The 18,952-nt window shown below is 34.1% G+C and overlaps 1 protein-coding gene across 4 annotated transcripts in view; it reads left to right on the top strand.

Moving 5' to 3' along the window:
• The first annotated feature begins 1,450 nt into the window (after window positions 1–1,450).
• LOC141560852 (sulfotransferase 1C4-like) overlaps window positions 1,451–18,952 on the top strand; it is a 35,263-nt gene continuing 17,761 nt past the window's right edge. The window contains exons 1-3 of one of the 4 annotated variants that reach the window (XM_074299661.1): window positions 1,451–1,581; window positions 2,128–2,184; window positions 4,783–4,947. In XM_074299661.1, the coding sequence (XP_074155762.1) occupies window positions 4,797–4,947 (151 nt within the window). In that variant the 5' untranslated portion in view covers window positions 1,451–1,581; window positions 2,128–2,184; window positions 4,783–4,796. Of the gene's footprint in view, window positions 1,582–2,122; window positions 2,185–4,782; window positions 4,948–18,952 lie in introns of all 4 variants that reach the window. The other 3 variants (XM_074299660.1, XM_074299662.1, XM_074299663.1) reach the window with 3 other exon arrangements.

Raw genomic sequence — 18,952 nt, 5'->3', positions numbered from 1 at the left:
ATTACCCTCATTTTACGGATGAGTCTCAGAAATGTTGACTTGCCTAAAGTCACACAGCTACAAATGTCTAGCTTTTTTGTCTTTAATTCCACAATTCTTTGCATCATCTCATGCTACTTCTCTGCTACTCAGAGATAAGTGACTATCCTTTGCCTCTGCATTAACCTAGGTCACTTTCCTACACAGAACTTCTAGAAAGAAATAACTTCTATCTAACCTGATACTGACTGAAAGAAATAGCAATATGGTACTGTAATCAACTATGAATGACTTTAACTATTCTTAACAATACAGTGATCCAAAACAATTCCAAAGCACTCATGATAAAAAAAAAAAAATACTGCCTACTTCCAGATAAACAGTTGATGGAATCTTCTTTACATGATTGTACATATATAACTGATATCAAATTACTTACTGTCTTAGGGAGGGGGTAGATAATTGTAAGAGGGAGAAAATTTGGAATTTAAATTGAATGTTAAAATATTTCCTTACCTGTGGAATTAGATATTTACTTCTTACCAATATTTTCTGTATTTATATAGACATCTCTGAAAATATATTTTTTATTGTTGTCCCCTTTACCTCTTATCAATTTCTAAGCCTCACAACTGATGTTCACCTTCCTACATTATAAGTAATGTATATAGTACTTTCCCTCCATTACTTTACAATTTAAGTTTTCTTTATTAAATTCATAATATTCCAAACACATACTTTATTATTTATAGTATTTTTCACAATTACATGTCAAGACAATTTTTGGTATTCATTTTTATAAGAAGTTTTGTAACATTTTGAATTACAAATTTTTCTCCCACCTCTTCCCCTTCCCCTCTTCCTAAAATGGTAGACTATTTTATGTAGATTATATATGTGGAATATATATCCATATTAGTCACGATTGTGAAAGAAATAGATCAAAAGGAGAAAAAAACATTGAAAAATACAGTAAGTGAAAAAAGTATGTTTTGATCTGCACTCAAAGCCCATCAGTTCCTTAGTTGTATGTGAATAGCATCTTCCTTTGTGAGACTTTTGTACTTGTCTTGGATCACTGATTCAGACAGTAAGGGATTTAATGCTAAGCTAAGGAGTATATGCTTTATTAAATAGCTAACAAGAAGATATTATTTATCATTAGTTTTATTTTGTAAAGGAACATTGTAAAATAATCTGGAAACAGTATATGTACATGTAGAATGATTTCTGTGTTTGTTACCATTATTAAATACGTCAATTGAAACAAATAAAAAAGAAGTACAAATAACTAAGGGTTTACACTCCAACTTTTCTATTGGCTGTTTTTAATGAGACCTTTGCCAAATGATCTCACTTCCTGGTAGTGACCTGTAGCTTTACAGTTGTAGATGCAAATGTAGATGGTGTGGAATGTTGAGCTAAATGACTTCCTGATCTAAAGTTCTACAGCTTTATGACTTACTTTGTCATTGTACTATTAGTATGGTGAAATGTCCACTCAGACTGCTTAGTTATGCTGGTTAGCTTGCCCTTCAAGGGGACCTAAGGTGAAAGAGGTGATAATTATGAAGAGAATCAGGCTGGATGTCCCTCTGAAATGTAAATTCTGTCTAGTCCTGGATAGGTGCAATTTAAATAGTTTAATCAGATGTGTGTGTGTGTGTGTGTGTGTGTGTGTGTGTGTGTGTGTGTGTGTGTGTGTGTGCGCCCGCTGGCGCGCTTGGGGGGAGGAAATAGATCCAGGAGATCAGATGCTATCTGAAGGGGGACAAAGGAAACAAAAAGACTTGAAGATTCCCTTTCCTTCTGCTTTTTTCATTAAGGAAAAGGGAACATTTCTGGATAACTTATTCTGAAGGAAAATTGTGTAACCAAATTGATTGGGGATAGTTCTAGAAACAAAAAGCATAAATCAGTGTATGTATATGGAGGAGAAAAGGAAATGAGAAACAAAGATGAGTTCTTGGCATGTTTATTAAAGAGCAACTATTAAGATATAGTTATCTATTCTTCCTTCCTTATTTTACTCCTTTCTCTTCCAATACCAACGTATTTCCCCATAAACTTTAGAGCTACAATTCTGGGGGAATGCAGGAGTAATAGAGAAGGAACCATTAAAGAAATATTATTTTGTTCCAAGGAAAGGAGGAAGGCCTGCATCTTTTACAAAAGAGTTGCTAACTGAAGAAAGGAAATCAAGAGGTGAGTTGATAGAAATAAGAAAGTAGGGAGGGGGGACATAAATTGGTCTAATCCTGAAGCTTGATAGTGGAAATCAAGTAAAAACTGGCTTTAAATGGCAATGAAAATAAAAAGGAACAAGAAGAAAGAATGTGGTATAAATATATTTATCAAGCCAGATATAATTATGGTTGTTGCTATTGTTATTCAGTTGGGTTTTAGTTATGTCCAACTCTACATGACCTCAGTTGGATTTTTTTTTGACACACATACTAGAGTGTCAGAAATAGGATTTGAAGGCCTCCATAAGAAACTAAGGTGATTTGCCATTTCCATCTCCAGCTCATTTTACAGATAAGAAAACTGAGGCAAAAAAGATTTAAATGATTTTTCCAGAGTTACATAGCTATTAAGTGTCTGAGACCAGTTTTTAACTCAGGAATCAGTCTTCCTAACTCTAGGGCCAGCACTCTATGCATTATGGAGCCACCTACAATGTATGAAGACAAAGAGCAGTAGAAATATTCAAGAAAAATCACAGGAAATCATTTTCAAGAAATGTGAAGTCCAAGTTAGTTCCCTCTTAACCTCAGGATCAGCCAGAGTCAGGATAAGCAAAAGTCTTTGGTCTTTAGGGGGAGAAGTGAAGGGGATTGCTCACACTCTCCACCAATGGACCTCCCTTCTCCTTGTCCTCCTCCAAAATGACTCTGGCTTATCTTTCTCCACCCCCTAATCCTTCCTACAATTATCTGTATACATCAAAAGATCCAGCCAGCACAGAATAGTGAGAAGGGCCATTTTCCAAGTATATGCTAATAGAGTATTGTCCAATAGGCAATTAGCCTTAAGTGCTCGATTGTCTGATTCCAGTGCACCTATTCAGAGTTTCATCCCTTTACAAAGAAATAGTTGACATTAAGGTTCATTCCATTCCCAAGCTATCCTCTGCTAAATATAAATAACAACCAATATCATTACAGCAGCAATAGTCTCCAAATGATTGGTTTATTTTTATTTTTTTTAATTACAATGATATCTTTACTACACCTTTGCTTTGGCTTAAGAAAATAAAAGTGAGAATTATGACTGCAACTTTTCTATCCTATTGTTTCCCTGACTCTCACAAAAATCTATCAGCTACAAATTTCTGAAAACTTTACATTCTGAGGGAGCAATTGGGTGGCTCGGTAGATAGACTGCCAAACCTAGAGTAAGGAAGACTCATCTTCTGAGTTCAAATTCAACTTCAGATACTTATTGGCTGTGTGATATAGAGCAAGTCAGTTTACCCTCTTTGACTCAATTTCCTCATCTTTAAATGAGCTGGAGAAGGAAAGGGCAAACCACTCCAGTATCTTTTCCAAGAAAATACCAAATGAAGTCACAATCAGACATGACTGAAATGACTATAACTTTATGGAGACCTTCAAGTCCCATTTCTGACATACTGGTTGTGGGACCCTGGGAAAACACTTCATTACTCAGTGTGTTAGACAATTCTCTAATAGTGAGTGATAGGGAAAGTGCCACACTGCATTGGTATAGGTGGTTTTCTCACCAAAGAGTTCCTTGTAGTAGTGAATTCACAAGTCTATCCCCTTTATGAAGACTTTACTCACTATACCCATAATTCTTTGAGCAACTTAAAAGGGAGGAAATGCTTCCACAATCCACTTCACTGAGTTAAGGAAAACATTTGCTGCTGCCAGATGTCATGTCTTACTTTTTTTTTCCCCTGGCTTAATACTTTTTACATAGGAGAGAAACATAAACAGAGACAGACAGACAGACAGAAACAGAGAGAGACAGAGACACAGAGAGAGACAGAGAGACACAGAGACAGAAAGACACAGAGAGACAAAGAGAGAGACACACAGAGAAAGAGAGAGATTCTCCTATCTAAAATGTTCTCTAGATCTTACCAGAGCACAGAGAAGACAAGAATTATTAGAATTACTTCAGAGACTGAAACCCTTACTAATCATAAAATCACATTATTTTTGGTTTAGGCTAGAAGCAAACTTACAGACCATTTAATCCAATTAATTTTATAGAGAAGAGAAAACTGAAATTCAGAAATGTTAAATTAATTGCTCAGGGTCACATAGTAAATGTCTGAGATAATATTTGAACCCAATTTTTGACTTGCCTACTTCTTTCTTAAATCATATAACGAAAAAATCATAAAAAAATCACCCTCATCAGAGTATTTTCCCCAGTCTCTGTAAGAGTCATCTGCTTATTAAGAAATCAGAGAATTATTCATTGTATTTGCTTGATTTTAGAGGAAGTTAAAACCTTTGGTCTTGGTCACCTAAGAAGCAACTTTTCCATAGGTATTAGTCTGGTACTGACACTTGACAAGTGAAGAACAATGCCAGGGTTTAAAACTTTTAGCCATGAGTCCATCAAAAAAACAAATGATCCTGCTTGTTTGGTTTTTGGCTTTCTGTCATCTTCATTCTCCTTCCAAGTTCCCAATGCCAAGACTACTTAGGTGGCAAAACAAGCAAAGATTTGCATGATTCCACAATCTGAGAATTCACATAAATCTAGGTGAATCCTGAATTCATTTTGTATATTTTCCTTTCCTAATTCTCTGCCTTGCTGCTCCAGGAGCAAAAAAAACAATGGAAGTAGACTGGAATTTGATCCATCGAGAGGAAGTTTCCCAAGTGAGAGGAGTTGTTCTGCTGAAGAGCACCTGTGACTACTGGAATAAAATCTGGGACTTCCAAGCCAAACCTGATGATCTATTAATTTCTTCCTATCCTAAAGCAGGTATGTCTCTGAGACTGGGAAAGTAAGAAATAGGAGACAGAAACTTTGTCAGTTTTTCTCAGGCTCATATCCTTTAGCCCAAAGGAGAAAAAAAAGGAACTATTCTAAAATAAAACAGGACTTGAGAAGACCTAAGCTATTGACCCAACTTTGAAAGGAAGAGAAATCACATTTACTTATATCAATTATTCTTTCCTGATTAATTATAACTCTCCTTGTAATGGTTGTTCCTAAGTTTCTAGGACTTACCTTCTCAATGTCCCCAAAGCAACCCCACCTTCTTGTGTCTCAGAATATGACCTCAGTAATTTTACCAGGAAAATTAGTCTATCCTTGTGAAATCCACCATCCCTCTTTTTCACAGCTCAATATGCCTCTAAACTTTGCCCATCTTCTCCTGCTTTGTGACAATGTCTAAGAAAGAAATGGCCCTTGTTTCTTGCTTAGATCAACTTGTGCCCTTGATCCCATTCCCTCTGATCTTTTTTGAAAGAGTGATTCATTCATTTCTTTTTTTCAATATTTCCTTATTTACAAACTTCTTTCCTGCAGCCTAGCAACATACTTGGGCCTCCTGCATCCTTAAAACTTCACTATCCTCTTGAAATACCATGCTTTATCTCTTTGCCCTTTTACTGCCCATTTCTAGAAAAAAAATCACCTATACTTGCTGACTGTTTCCTTATCACTTGTTGAAGTCCTCTCAATTTGTTGTTGTTGTTGCTTTATTACTCTGTTCTTAGGGATATCAATTAACCCCAAAAATACCAAATCCAATGGTCATTTTTCAATCCATAATTTTCCTGACTTCTATGCAGCTTTTCACACTGTTACCACCATAGCCCCAATAATCTCTTTCCTTTGTTTCTATGACCTTGCTTGCTTTCCCTTGATTTCTCTTTATCTCTTTGATTATTGTTTCTTTTTTTAAAGCTTTTAAATTTATTTTAAACTTAAGTGCAAAACAAGAAAAGGAAAAAATTACATGTACACAGCAGATAATGAGAAGACTCAATATAAAGCAAAAGGTTCATGTCAAGAAAATCTATACAATAAATACTACACATTTTTTAAGTTTAAAAAAACTTTGTTATTATTTATTTATTATTTATTCAGTGAGACTTTAAAAAATAATTTAATTGTGTTGGCATTACATAAATAGATTGGTTAGGTAAAATTTCAAATTTGCTATCATATTAGCTTTACTACCCATGAACAATATATATTACTTCCAATATTTAGATCTAACTTATTTGTATATAAAGTGTTTTATATTTATATTCATACTGTTACTGTGTCTGTTTTGGCAGGTATACTCAGATATTTTATTCTATTTTAAATGGTCTAAAACAATATTGAATAATTCTGACACATAGTACAGCTTTCCTATTTTTCTCTTTTGATTATCTATTTTAGCTTTAACTTTATCTGAAATCGTGATTACTATCTACTATCCCTTCTTTTGTATATAATGAATTTTATTCCTGACTGTTATTTTATGTTTATGTGTGCATCTCATTTTTGTAGAATTCCAAAATGAAATGAAAGCTACATATTGTTGGATTCAAATTTTTAATTTACTAGTTTACTCAGTTTCTTTTGCTGAAATCTTAGAAGCTCCCTAATTAGCCTTGCTTATTGAATTTAATTGAAAAAATAATACAAATTACCAATAACTTCATAAGAAGTTGATCAGAGAAATATAAATTTTAAAAATTTCAAAATAGTAACTGACATGTATCTAATGTTTTCTCATTTTCAAAGTGCCTTCTATTTGTTGTCTCATTTGAACCAAAACAATTCTTTTTTTTTATAAATAATAGCTTTTTATTTTCAAAATATATACAAAGATAGTTTTCAACATTCACCCTACAAAACATTGTTTTCTAAATTTTTTCTCCCTCTTTTGCCCCCATCCCTCCCTTAGACAGCAAGTAATCCAATACATGTTAAATATGTGCAATTCTCCTATTCATATTTCCACAATTAACATGTTGCACTAGAAAAATCAGATCAAAAAGGGAAAAAAAAGTAAGCAAAAAAAGAACAAAAAAGGTAAAAATACTATGTTGTGATCTACATTCAGTCCCCACAGTCCTGATTCGTGGTGCAAATGGCTCTCTCTATCACAAGTCTATTGGAATTGGTTTGAATCACCTCATTGTTGAAAAGAGCCACTTCCATCAGAATTGATCATTGCATAATCTTGTTGCTATGTACAATATTCTCTTGATTCTACTCACTTCCTTTAGCATCAGTTCATGTAAATCTCTCCAGGCCTTTCTGAAATCATTCTGCAGGTCATTTCTTATAGAAACATAATATTCCAGTACATTCATATGCCATAATTTATTTAACCTTATCCAACTAATGGTTGTCCACTCAGTTGCCAGTTCCTTGCTACTACACAAAGGACTACTATAAACATTTTTGCACGATAGGTCCTTTTTTATTATCTCTTTGGGATACAGGCTCAGTAACGACTCTGCTGGATCAAAGAGTATGTAGTTTGATTACTCTTTCGGCATAATTCCATATTGCTCTCCAGAAGGGTTGGATCAGTTCACAACTTCAACAAAGTATATGTATCAGTTTTCTCACATCCGCTCCAACATTTGTCAGTATATTTTCCTCCCATCTTAGCCAAGCTGAGTGATGTATAGTGGTACCTAGAATTGTCTTAATTTGCATTTCTCTGATCACTAGTAATTTAGAGCATTTTTTCATAAGAACTAGAAATGATTTTAATTTCTTTATCTGAAAATTGCCTGTTTATATGCTTTGATATTTATCAATTGAACAATGGCTTGTATTTTTATAAATTTCAGTCAATTCACTATATATTTTGGAAATGATACATTTATCAGAACCATTGGATGTAAAAAAAATTTCCCTAGTTTTCTATTTCCCTTCTAATCTTGTCTGCATTGGCTTTGTACAAAAGCTTTTTAACTTAATATAATTTCATAATGTACTCTAGTTCTTCTTTGGTGACAAATTCCTTTCTTCTCTATAGATCTGAGAGGCAGACTCTCCTTTGTTGTTCCAATTTGCTTATACTATGCAAATTATAGTCAAAAGTTAATGATTATTATAATCATTGACTATTGTGTCTTGTAAACCTAATCTATTTCACTGATCAACTACTCCATTTCTTAGCCAATACCAAATAGTTTTGATGATCACTGCTTTATAATCTAGTTTTATATCTAGTTCAGCTAGGCAACTTTCATTTGCATTTTTCATTAATTCCCTAGAAATTCTTGGCCTTTTGTTCTTACAGATGAGCTTTTTGATTATTTTTTCTAGCTCAGTAAAGTATTTCTTGACAGTTTGATTGCTATGGCACTGAATAAGTAGATTAATTTAGGTAGAATTGTTGTTTTTATATTAGCTCAGTCTACCCAAGAGTACTTGTTATTCTTCTAATTATTTAGATCTGATTTTATTTGTGTGTAAAGTGTTTTGTAATTGTGTTCATATAGATTCTGACTTTGTCTTGGCAGGTAGACTCCCAAATATTTTATATTATCTACAGTTATTTTAAATGGAATTTCTCTTTTGATCTCTTGCTGTTAGACTTTGTTGGTAACATATAGAAATGGTGATGATTTATGTGTTTATTTTGTATCCTGAAACTTTGCTATAGTTAATTGTTTCTGATAATTTTTAGTTGATTCTCTAAGATATTTTAAATATACTATCATATCATCTGCAAAGAGAGTTGTTTCTGTTTTCTCATTATTGACTCTAATTCCTTTTTTAAAATTTTATTAAAGCTTTTTATTTACAAAACATATGCATGGGTAATTTTTCAACATTGACCCTTGCAAAACCTTCTGTTCCAAATATTCCCCTCCTTCCCCCCACACCCTCCCCTACATGGCTGTTAGTCCAATACATGTTAAATATATTAAAATATATGTTAAATCCAATATATGTATACATATTTATACAGTTATATTGCTGCACAAGAAAAATTGGATTACAAAAGAAAAAAAAAGCCTGAGAAAGAAAACAAAATGTACTCAAACAACAACAGAAAGAATAAAAATGCTATTTGTAGTCCATACTCATTTCCCACATTCCTCTTTCTGGGTATAGATAGCTCTCTTCATCACCAAACAATTGGAACCATCTCATTGTTGAAGAGAGCCATGTCCATTAGAGTTGATCATTATATAGTATATAGCTCCTGCTTCTGCTCATTTCACTTAGCATCAGTTCATGTAAGTCTCTCCAGGCCTGTCTGAAATCATCCTATTGTTCGTTTCTTACAGAACAATAATATTCTATAACATTCGTATACCACAATTTATTCATCTATTTTCCAATTGATGGGCATCCACTCAGTTTCCAGTTTCTTGCCACTACAAAAAGGGCTGCCACAAACATTTTTGAACATGTGGGTCCCTTTCCGTCCTTTAAGATCTTTTTGGGATATAAGCCCAGTAGAAACATTGTTGGGTCAAAGGGTATGCACAGTTTGATAACTTTTTGAGCATAGTTTCAAATTGCTCTCCAGGATGATTAGATCCATTCATAGTTCCACCAACAATGTATCAGTGTCCCAGTCTTCCCACATCCCCTCCAACATTCATCATTATCTTTTCCTGTCATTTTAACCAATCTGAGAAATGTGTAGTGGTATCTCAGAGTTGTCTTAATTTGCATTTCTCTGATCAATAATGTTTGGAGCATCTTTTCATATAATTATAAATAGTTTCAATTTCTTCATCTGAAAATTATCTGTTCATATCCTTTGACCATTTATCAGTTGAAGAATGGCTTGATTTCTTATAAATTTGAGTCAATTTTCTATATATTTTAGAAATGAGGCCTTTATCAAAACCTTTGAATATAAAACCATTTTCCCAGTTTATTGCTTTCCTTCTAATCTTGTCTGCATTAGTTTTGCTTGTACAAAAATTTTTTAACTTAATATAATCAAAATTACCTATTTTGTGATCAGTAATGATCACTAGTTCTTTGGTCACAAATTCCTTCCTCCTCCACAGGTTTGAGAGGTAAACTATCCTATGTTCTTCTAATTTGTTTATAATATCATTCTTTGTGTCTAGATCATGAACCCATTTCAACCTTATCGTGGTATAGGGTGTTAGGTATGGGTCAATGCCTAATTTCTTCCATACTAGTTTCCAATTTTTCCAGGAGTTTTTGTCAAACAGTGAATTCTTATTCCAAATATATATTATTTTTTAAATAAAAAAGAGAAAAGAAAATGTACTTTTCTCCCTTCAAAAAAAAATGGTGTATCCACCACACATTATGAGTGATAGAAGATTATGTATAGTAGACGTGCCAAATGTGTTGTGCATGGGCAACATTGCTGCCTCAATACTTTGGACTAGAGATTCAAACCAGATAAAAGTGGAATTGGAAGGGGTAGCTAAATGGTTTGGTGGATAGAGCACCAGCCCTAGACTCAGGAGGAAAAACTAAGGTTAAATGTGGCTTCAGGTATTTAACTAGCTAACTAGCTATGTGACCTTTGGCAAGTCAATCCCAATAGTCTCACCAAAAAATTCAATTGGGAAAGAGTTGACAAAACAAATAAAAAATAAATAAAAAATAAATCAATATGTGGCTACAGGGATTCTTATTGGTTTAGTCAAGTTGTTTCTGAGTTTGACACCACTAGTGTATTGTTAAGGCTTAATTCATTACATTTTTTGGAACTGCTTTTCCTTCTCCCTTTCTTTTCTATTCTTTCAAAGCTACTTCTGTGTACTGTAGCCCCAGCAAGAAGTAGTAAACATCTCTATAATTCCTTTAAAACCACAGATTAAGTCCTGGTAAGGGCATCATTGAGTGAAGCGGTTTAGGAAGTTTTGGGTTTCTTGCAGGTGTCAAAGGAACCTAATACCCGCTAGTTCCACTGACAAAGGACCAATAAATGAACTAAGTTCTTTGCTTGGGTCCTTTTCTCATAGAATATAGGATCTTTAATAATGCCAGAGAAATTCTTCCACATTCTTTGAAAAATGACTAAGAAGGAGAAATGAAAAATTAAGTTCTTCTTGGCATTCCCTTTTCAAAGGTTGAGTAGAGCAAATACATTTTTTTCAGTTCTAGAACTTTTCATAGTACTGTTCTCATATTAATTTTATAATAAGGGAGATAGTGCAAATATTATCATTTCCATTTTAATGAAGAGAAAACGAAATACAGAGAAAAGTAATTAGCCCAAGGTTATACATATAGTAAGCAGCAAAATAGAGATTTGAATATAGAGGTCCTGATTCAGTGTTAAGGATCTTTCCATAATGCCAAACTACAAATGGGATAATATGCCTAAGAGCAGTGCAAATGTAAATTTCCACTTGAGATAAAGTTACTACTAAAAATCTTCCTTGAAATTCACAACATTCTACAACTAAGTAAAGGATAACCTAAACCAGTGAGTTCTGTTAATTTAAGTCCTACATATTATAGAACATTGGTAGAGTCATACCAGCCTGACATATCAGACTTTCAGAAATTAAAAAAATAATAATAATAAATAAAAACAGACATTGTTGTAAAAGTCTCCCTAATACACATCTTTTTCGAGAAATAAAAGAAAAATTAGGAGAATGGCCATAAATGTACTATTTTTTTCCCTCTTTGGTATTTTGACTGATGATTTCATCAGCTCCCATAGTATTAATGACTGCTTTATGCTGATGATTCTCAGTTCTACCCATATTGTGCAAATCTCTCTCCTTACCTTTGTACTTACATGTTCAACTGCCTATTCAATATCTCAAACTGTATTTTTATAGGCATCTTAAACTCAGTATGTCAAAAACTAAATTCATTATCTTTCTTCCCAAATCTCCCCCCTTTCAAAGTTCCCTATTTCTGTCTAGAACAACAAACTTCCAGTTACTTAAGCTTGCAATCTAGTTGTTATCCTTGACTCCTCACTCACCATTATCTTTCATACTCAATCTATTGCTACATCTTACAACCTAAGGGAGGAGACAACATGCAAACAAATATATGCAAAGCAAACCATGTACAGGATAAATAAATAATTTCAAATCCTCCTAGTTAGAGGGACCTTCCCTTACATATCTCACACAACACTTGATTTTGTAATACTGTATGATATTTATCAATTAATCAATTAAGACTATTTATTCTGATGTATTTTTCTATTATCAGATAAAAATTTATTGAGGGAAGGGATTGTCACTTAAACTTTTTTTTTTTCAGCACATAGTCCAGGAGTGTTTAATAAAAGCTTGTTTGTTGATTAATAAATGTTTATTTTATAGTGTTCCATTTGTACATTTCTTTGTCACCTGTGTGATACTTATCCAGTACCAGACATAACATTAATAGATCACCTAAACCATTTTTTAACATTATTGCTCTAAGTTAAAGTAGAAGACTTAAGGAAGTTGCCTCTCAAATTTCTCCTTGCAGTTTAGAGTAGAATTTTAATTGGCAACGTTATTCAGAAAACATGTTCCAAGTATTGAGGACAGCATGTACAGATACATAAGGATAGAAGGTTAGAAAACAGTTATTGCCTCATTTTGTCTGGAATATAGTGTTAGATGAGTAGCAGCAAGAGCATACAGGTAATTCACTAGAAAGACAAATCATTTGGTAGAGTTAATTAATTCTTCAAGTGTTCCAAAATAAGAGAAAACAAATTTCAACAAATTCTATGCCAACCCTACATTTCATCTTGTATTTCTTATAAATAATGTGTTATTGGGTTATGTAAATTTCATCAGGAAAAAAATAACAATGAGACAACATACCAAAAATTTTGCATCATGGCCCACTGAAGAAAAGATATATTCCTTTCTATTCCAATTCAATTCTCTCTATAAGGCCATTATATTTTGCTTAAATAAAATTCTATTAATATTTCCATCTTAGTCTAATTAATTTAATTAAAAAATAGACAACATAGATCTCTCAGGTGAAAGTTGCACACATTGAAGACCAAATCATTTTACTTCAAATTTAACTCTAATCTAATTACTTCAAATTTAACTCTAATTTATTAGAGGTCAATACTTTTTCTCTCTGTGCTATCTAGATACATCCCTTAAAAAAAAAAAAAAAAAAAAAGGCTTTCAAAAAAAACATAGATTTCTATATATTGTGTTCTGCAAATCTCCCAAAACAAAGTGGATTTTACTCATGATGGTTTAGTCCAAGATGATGCCTAATTTGAAGTGTCCTGCATTGTGAGTTAAAGGTTCAAATCTCAACTCAGCTACCTGTGTGACCTTGGGAAAGTTGCTTTGCCTTAAGAAATCTCACTTTCTTTTTCTTTCAAATGATGAGTTAGCTCTCTAAGATCCCTTTAGCTCTAAATTTATGATCCTATGACTTCCTTGTGGGGAAAAAAAAATCTGAGCATATCATCAAGATATTTGCCTTAACATGAGTATCTAAGTTACAAGTAAAAATATATGGCATCATAAAACACTGAAAACATTCTCTAAATAACGTCATTTGCAAATAAGTTTAGAGATTAAGATCCAAGAAAGAAGGAAGATGTTTGCATTGGGAAACAGTTTTGGCAATGAAAAGAACTTTTCACGGATACTCAGAAAAACAGGATTTTCTTCAGAGTTCTTCCTTCAATGTTATATTACATCTCTGAAGGGTGATAAAATGTAATGATAATTCAAGGTTCCACATTTTGGACACCCACCACCAGATAACTTGAGAGATGACCCATAAGAAAAATTAGATGTTTTTTTCATTTTCTACTAAAAACCCCCAAAGACTCAAATCCATATAATCATCTTATAAATTTCCTTAGCTGATGTCACTAATACTAATACAAATTCAGGTAACTGCCCCTTTCCCCTATTTGTGAACCAGTGTCACTAACCCCTTCTGTGACTTCTTTTTTCTTTCCCATCCATCTTAAATATCCATTTTAACCAAATGTTACACATTTGAATATTCAATGAGAAAGGAAGGAATCCCACAAAGTGAGATTTGTCCCATGCTTATAAAAATATTCATTTAAGGATAGTTCTCTTGCAGGGGAAGAAAGGAATAGCAAAGAGTGATCTTTGAAGGTGATCTAAGCTTTGTGTTACCAGTCTTCTATAACTTTATATAGTAATGTAATTTTTTTTTCTGGAACTAATGAAAAAGTTCCTGTCAATTGATGAGCAAATATTTTAAACTGAGGTCAAGTAATATAGTATGTAGGATAAAATAGTAACAAACATTCTTTCTAATAATGTCTTGAGGGACACAGGAGAAGAATCATCCTGAGTTGGAATCTGGTCTTATATCCACTAACTACATGACCCAAGGCAAATCTTGTTTACCTCAGTTTCTCATTTGTAAAATGAACTGCAAAAGAAAATAGCAAACCACTCCAATATCCTTGCCAAGAAAACCCCAAATGGAGAAGAGAAGAGAAGAGTCAGACATGACAAACAACTGAACAAAAAAATTACATGAATAGCCTAAATGTAAAAATCTGTAGTTGGAGAAGGAAAAAAAACAAAACAAAACAAAACAACCTTTATATAAACAGGAAGGAGAAGTTATGTCTTGATGAAAGTTCCTCTGGAAAAAAAAAAAATCTGAGAGTTTTAAAGTACAGCAAGCTCCATATATCAAATCAGTAGTATAGCTTGATAATCATAACATCCTCAGCTGCAGTACTAAAAAGTCCAGAAGAAAGGAGTGAATTATTTTATTTCCCCTTACCCTTCCCATTTGACCTAACTCATTTTAGGACTCATTCTTTACCTTGTGTTTTTTTTCTCATTTATTCATCTGAGACATAGCTATAATCAGCTTATTTCTCATCAGCTTATTCTTTGCTTTGAAGTCCAATTGTGACATTCAATTTTTAACCAGAATAGTCATCTTTTTTTTGCCTTCCCATAATGATTACATAGACTAATTATTTAACCATTTTTTGTCATCATCTCTTATTCTGATTTCTTATCCTTATCCAGATTATTTTCAGGAGTTGGCAAATAATGACTTAAGAGCCAAATCTCCCCTGCTGCCTTTTGTTGCATAGTCCACAAGCTAAATTAAAATGTAAGAAAACAAAAACTAAAAACATTCTCAGCTAATAAACCATACAAAAATAAAAAACAGGCCAGATCTGGTCCTTGGGTCATATTCAGTTTGTCAATTCTCCACAACTAGACTAAGTAAAGCTAAACATATATCATTTGGTATTTTTGCTTATTTCATATCCTCCACTTTGTTCAGTGCATTCATTTTCCATTTTATTTGATTCTTAGGAAATTCTAGGGTTTTTTCAAATTATTCTCTTGGCTATATTTTATATATAGTTTGACTATATTTTTGCTTCTCTTAATTCCATAATATTTTCCATTGTGTTCACAGTCTGCTTTTGTTTGTTCATGTTTCCTTCCCCCCCAAAAAAAATTAATCTTTTTTAAGTAGTTTTGCTTCTTGGTGTTGTTAGTGATGTTTTAGAGGGAGATAATGAGGTAGCAGCATGGAATTAGTGGATAGAGAGACTACTTTGAAGTCAGGAAAACCTGGATTCAGAGCTTGCCTCTTACATCATACTGATGCGGTTTGAATGCTCTCAATTCCTGATGGTCAAGAGGTTAGTGGCAATAAAAGAGCTATTATAATTGGCTGAAGGTTTAAAAGTCAAAGAATTCACTCATTCCCGAATTATTAGTTGCAAAATGAAAATGTATTATTGGATAGAATCAGTTTGCTAAGGGGCTGACTTCTATAGTGGCAAAGATCTTTTGGGAAATGGAGTTTTGGCACTGAGAATGCTTTGTCAGCAGGCAGAAGGGTCCTAGCAAAGAGCTTAGTTGAGAGAAGCTATTATAATGGGTATCTGGATGGGGGAGAGGAGGCTAGGACAGCCTGAGCTGATCAGACCAGAATTCCTCAATTGAATGAGAATTTAGAATTTCTATGGGAGTTGATTTGCCCCTGAATAGTACTAATAGTCCTATCCTGAAAGGTTTGGGCTATGTCTCAACTCCTTGGAGCCTGGGAGATTCTGATCTCTGAGATCAGAAAAGGGGACACAATCTCAGAGTGATAATCTTAAAGGGAACAGTTCTCCTCCCCCTTCAATACTAGTTAAGTGACCATGCATGAGTCACTTAATATTCATTTAACTTCATCATATCTCAAGCAACTTTTGAAGACTATAAATTACAGAAAAGTTACCATCTTCTTTTGGTACTAGGTGTCACAGAGGATAAAATGCCAGAATGGAGTCAGGAAGACATCTTCATGAATTCTCATCCAACCTCAGACACTTACTAGACTCTGGGAAAATTATTTATTCTAGCTTGCCTTGGTTCCCTATCTTTAACATGAGCTGGAGAAGGAAATGGCAAACCACTCTAATATCACTGCCAAAAAAAAAAAAAAAAAAAAAAAAAACAAACAGCAATAACCAAAAAAAAGATCACAAAGACTTTCACATGACTGAAATAACTGAAAAACAATACCTATCTGAATTAGCGAAGGGAATAATCATCCTGGAAGTTCCCTATAGCAATGGAATTATTACTGTAGAGAAAAGAAAAATAAGGAGCTATGTTCTCTTTTAGCTTTTAAGTCCTCCATTTTCTTTGATGGCCCTAAACTTGATTTCTCACAGAAAGTATATGTTCAGCTTAGAGTGACTGGTTGCTATCAGGAGACTTGTGGTATATGAATCATGTATTTATAGTTTCACAAAAAGAATGTTTCAAGAAAAGAACTAGAGATGATACAACTGTGGCTATGGGGCTATTAATGGGGCACAGATCACATTTAGCTTGATAGACTTCACCTCACATTCCAAAGGCAAAATACAGTCCCTCTGAGCTACTGCTAGAGGGCTCATAAGGTCATGAGGTGAATGAACTAAAATAATGAAATGGAATGAAATGTCTGTAAGAAATATCTTAAAGAAAAAAAATTAAATCACAAACACAGTAATGTAAATGAAAGCATCATTAAAAGGCTCTGGCCACTTCTGACAGCCTGCATTGGGCTTGATATACAAGACTTGAGCTAGTCTGGAAAGCAAAGAACTCAACTTTCTGATCCCTGGAGCCTGGATGGGGATAAAGGGAATCAACATTAAGACTTTAAGCCAGTGAGGGGCAGCTAGGAGCACCAACCCTGAAATCAGTAGGACTTGAGTTCAAATTTGACCTCAGAAATTTAACACTTCCTAGCTGTGTGACCCTGGGCAAGTCACTTAATCCCAATTGCCTCAGGGGGGGAAAAAAGACTTTAAGCCAGGAAGAACTTCCCACAAGCAGCAGACTTTTAAGGGGGTAGGAAGGTCAGTCCGTTCAGTTGAATTGTGTGTGAAAGCAGCTTATTTCTTCATGAAACAGAAAGTACCAAGGGTTCTTACATGGTATGGGAAGAGTTCCTTATAATTCCACAGATTTTTAATTCATTTAAAGAAAAAAGACTTGGGGCAGTATCTCTTATTGAGTCAGAGTTGAAGATTTTCTCCTTCAAGGATTTTCAGAGGATTACTTTGTGATTCTGATAATTCTGTTAATTTCTAGTTGTTGTTGTTGTTGTTGTTGAATCATTTTTTAATTATGTCCCACTCTTTGTGACCCCATTGGGGCAAAGATAGTGGAATGGTTTGCCATTTCCTTCTCCAGTTCATTTTACAGATAAGGAAAACTGAGACAAACAAGGTGAAGTGACTTGCCCAAATTTGAATTCAGGAAGATAAATCTTCCAGACTTTCAATATACCATGCCACCTCACTGTCCCCACATTTGAATATATGTGAATAAATATTGCAATGCTCACTTGCACATAGAATACTATTATACAATAAGAATTGGTAAGCAGGAAGCTTTCTGGAAAGCCTTGTTTGAACTGACACAAAATAAACAGAAACAGTAAAACACTGTACACAGTATCAATAACATTGTTTGGTGACCAATTATGAATGACTTAGCTTTTCTCAGAAACACAATGATCCAAGACAAGTACAAAGAACTCATGATAAAAAATACTATCCACATGCAAATAAAGAACTGAAGTACACTAAATGCAGATTGAAGTATACTTTTTTCATTTTATTTTTGTGGGTTCCTTTTGGTCTGTTTCTTCTTTCACAGATGTGATAATATGGAAATGTTTTATTTAATTGTACATATGCAACTTATGTCAAATTGTCTGCCATTTTAAGGAAGAAGCACAGAGAGGGAAGAAAGGAGAAAAATTTGGAACTCAAAATCTTATAAAAATGAATGCTAAAAATTGTCTTGCCATGTATGGGGGGGGGGAATAAAATACTATTGATGAGGTTTAGATTTGGGGAACCCAAAGGAAATTAGGGTTTCTGGTGGTCAGGGAGTTAAATGAGGTATAGTGGCAGGTTCAGGGTTCAGGGAATCAAATGGAGCTCCCCTGCAACCTCTTGAAATTCAGTGCAAGGGTAGGGAGTTTTGGGGACTCCCTTCTGGCGGGGCAGAGGTTCTCCGTAAAGAAATTGACAGACCCAAAAACCTAGATTGCTAAAAGAGGTTTATTATGGGGATTGGATGTGAGGTTAAAATCTGATTAGGGAAATAGGTGAGGGTAAAGAGAGGATGGCACTGGCAAGAGTATTCCAGTGGGCAGAGGCTCCTTGGGATGCCAAGCATAGTGTAGCGTAGCATGTTCGAAACCTCTGCACAGAGAGGATTTTATCTTTTTATAATGAGAGATTTACCTTAAGGGGGCCTATGGGTGTAGTTTCAGATTGGCTCCTCACCAGGTTTCAGGTAGGGCTAGAATTTGAATTGAATTCAATGAGTTTCAGGACTCAGCAGATCCCACCCAGATAACAAAGATGAAACTGTTTGTCCTTCCGGGCAGGGTCCCTCACTGAGGCAGATTTGAAGGAGATTTTCTCCTTTAAGGATTTTCAGAGTTCCGGGGTCCTCTCTTCATCCCCCCCTTAAGCAGTCACCTCCAAATGCATTTGGGATAAAGGGGCTGGCAAGGGTTGTAGAGATTTCAGGGGGTTCATGCCAGGAGG

This window comes from Sminthopsis crassicaudata, chromosome 3 (assembly GCF_048593235.1).
Source record: "Sminthopsis crassicaudata isolate SCR6 chromosome 3, ASM4859323v1, whole genome shotgun sequence".
Classification (NCBI taxonomy): domain Eukaryota; kingdom Metazoa; phylum Chordata; class Mammalia; order Dasyuromorphia; family Dasyuridae; genus Sminthopsis; species Sminthopsis crassicaudata.
Note: the sequence above shows the minus strand (reverse complement) of the source record. Positions and strands in the feature narration are given on the sequence as shown.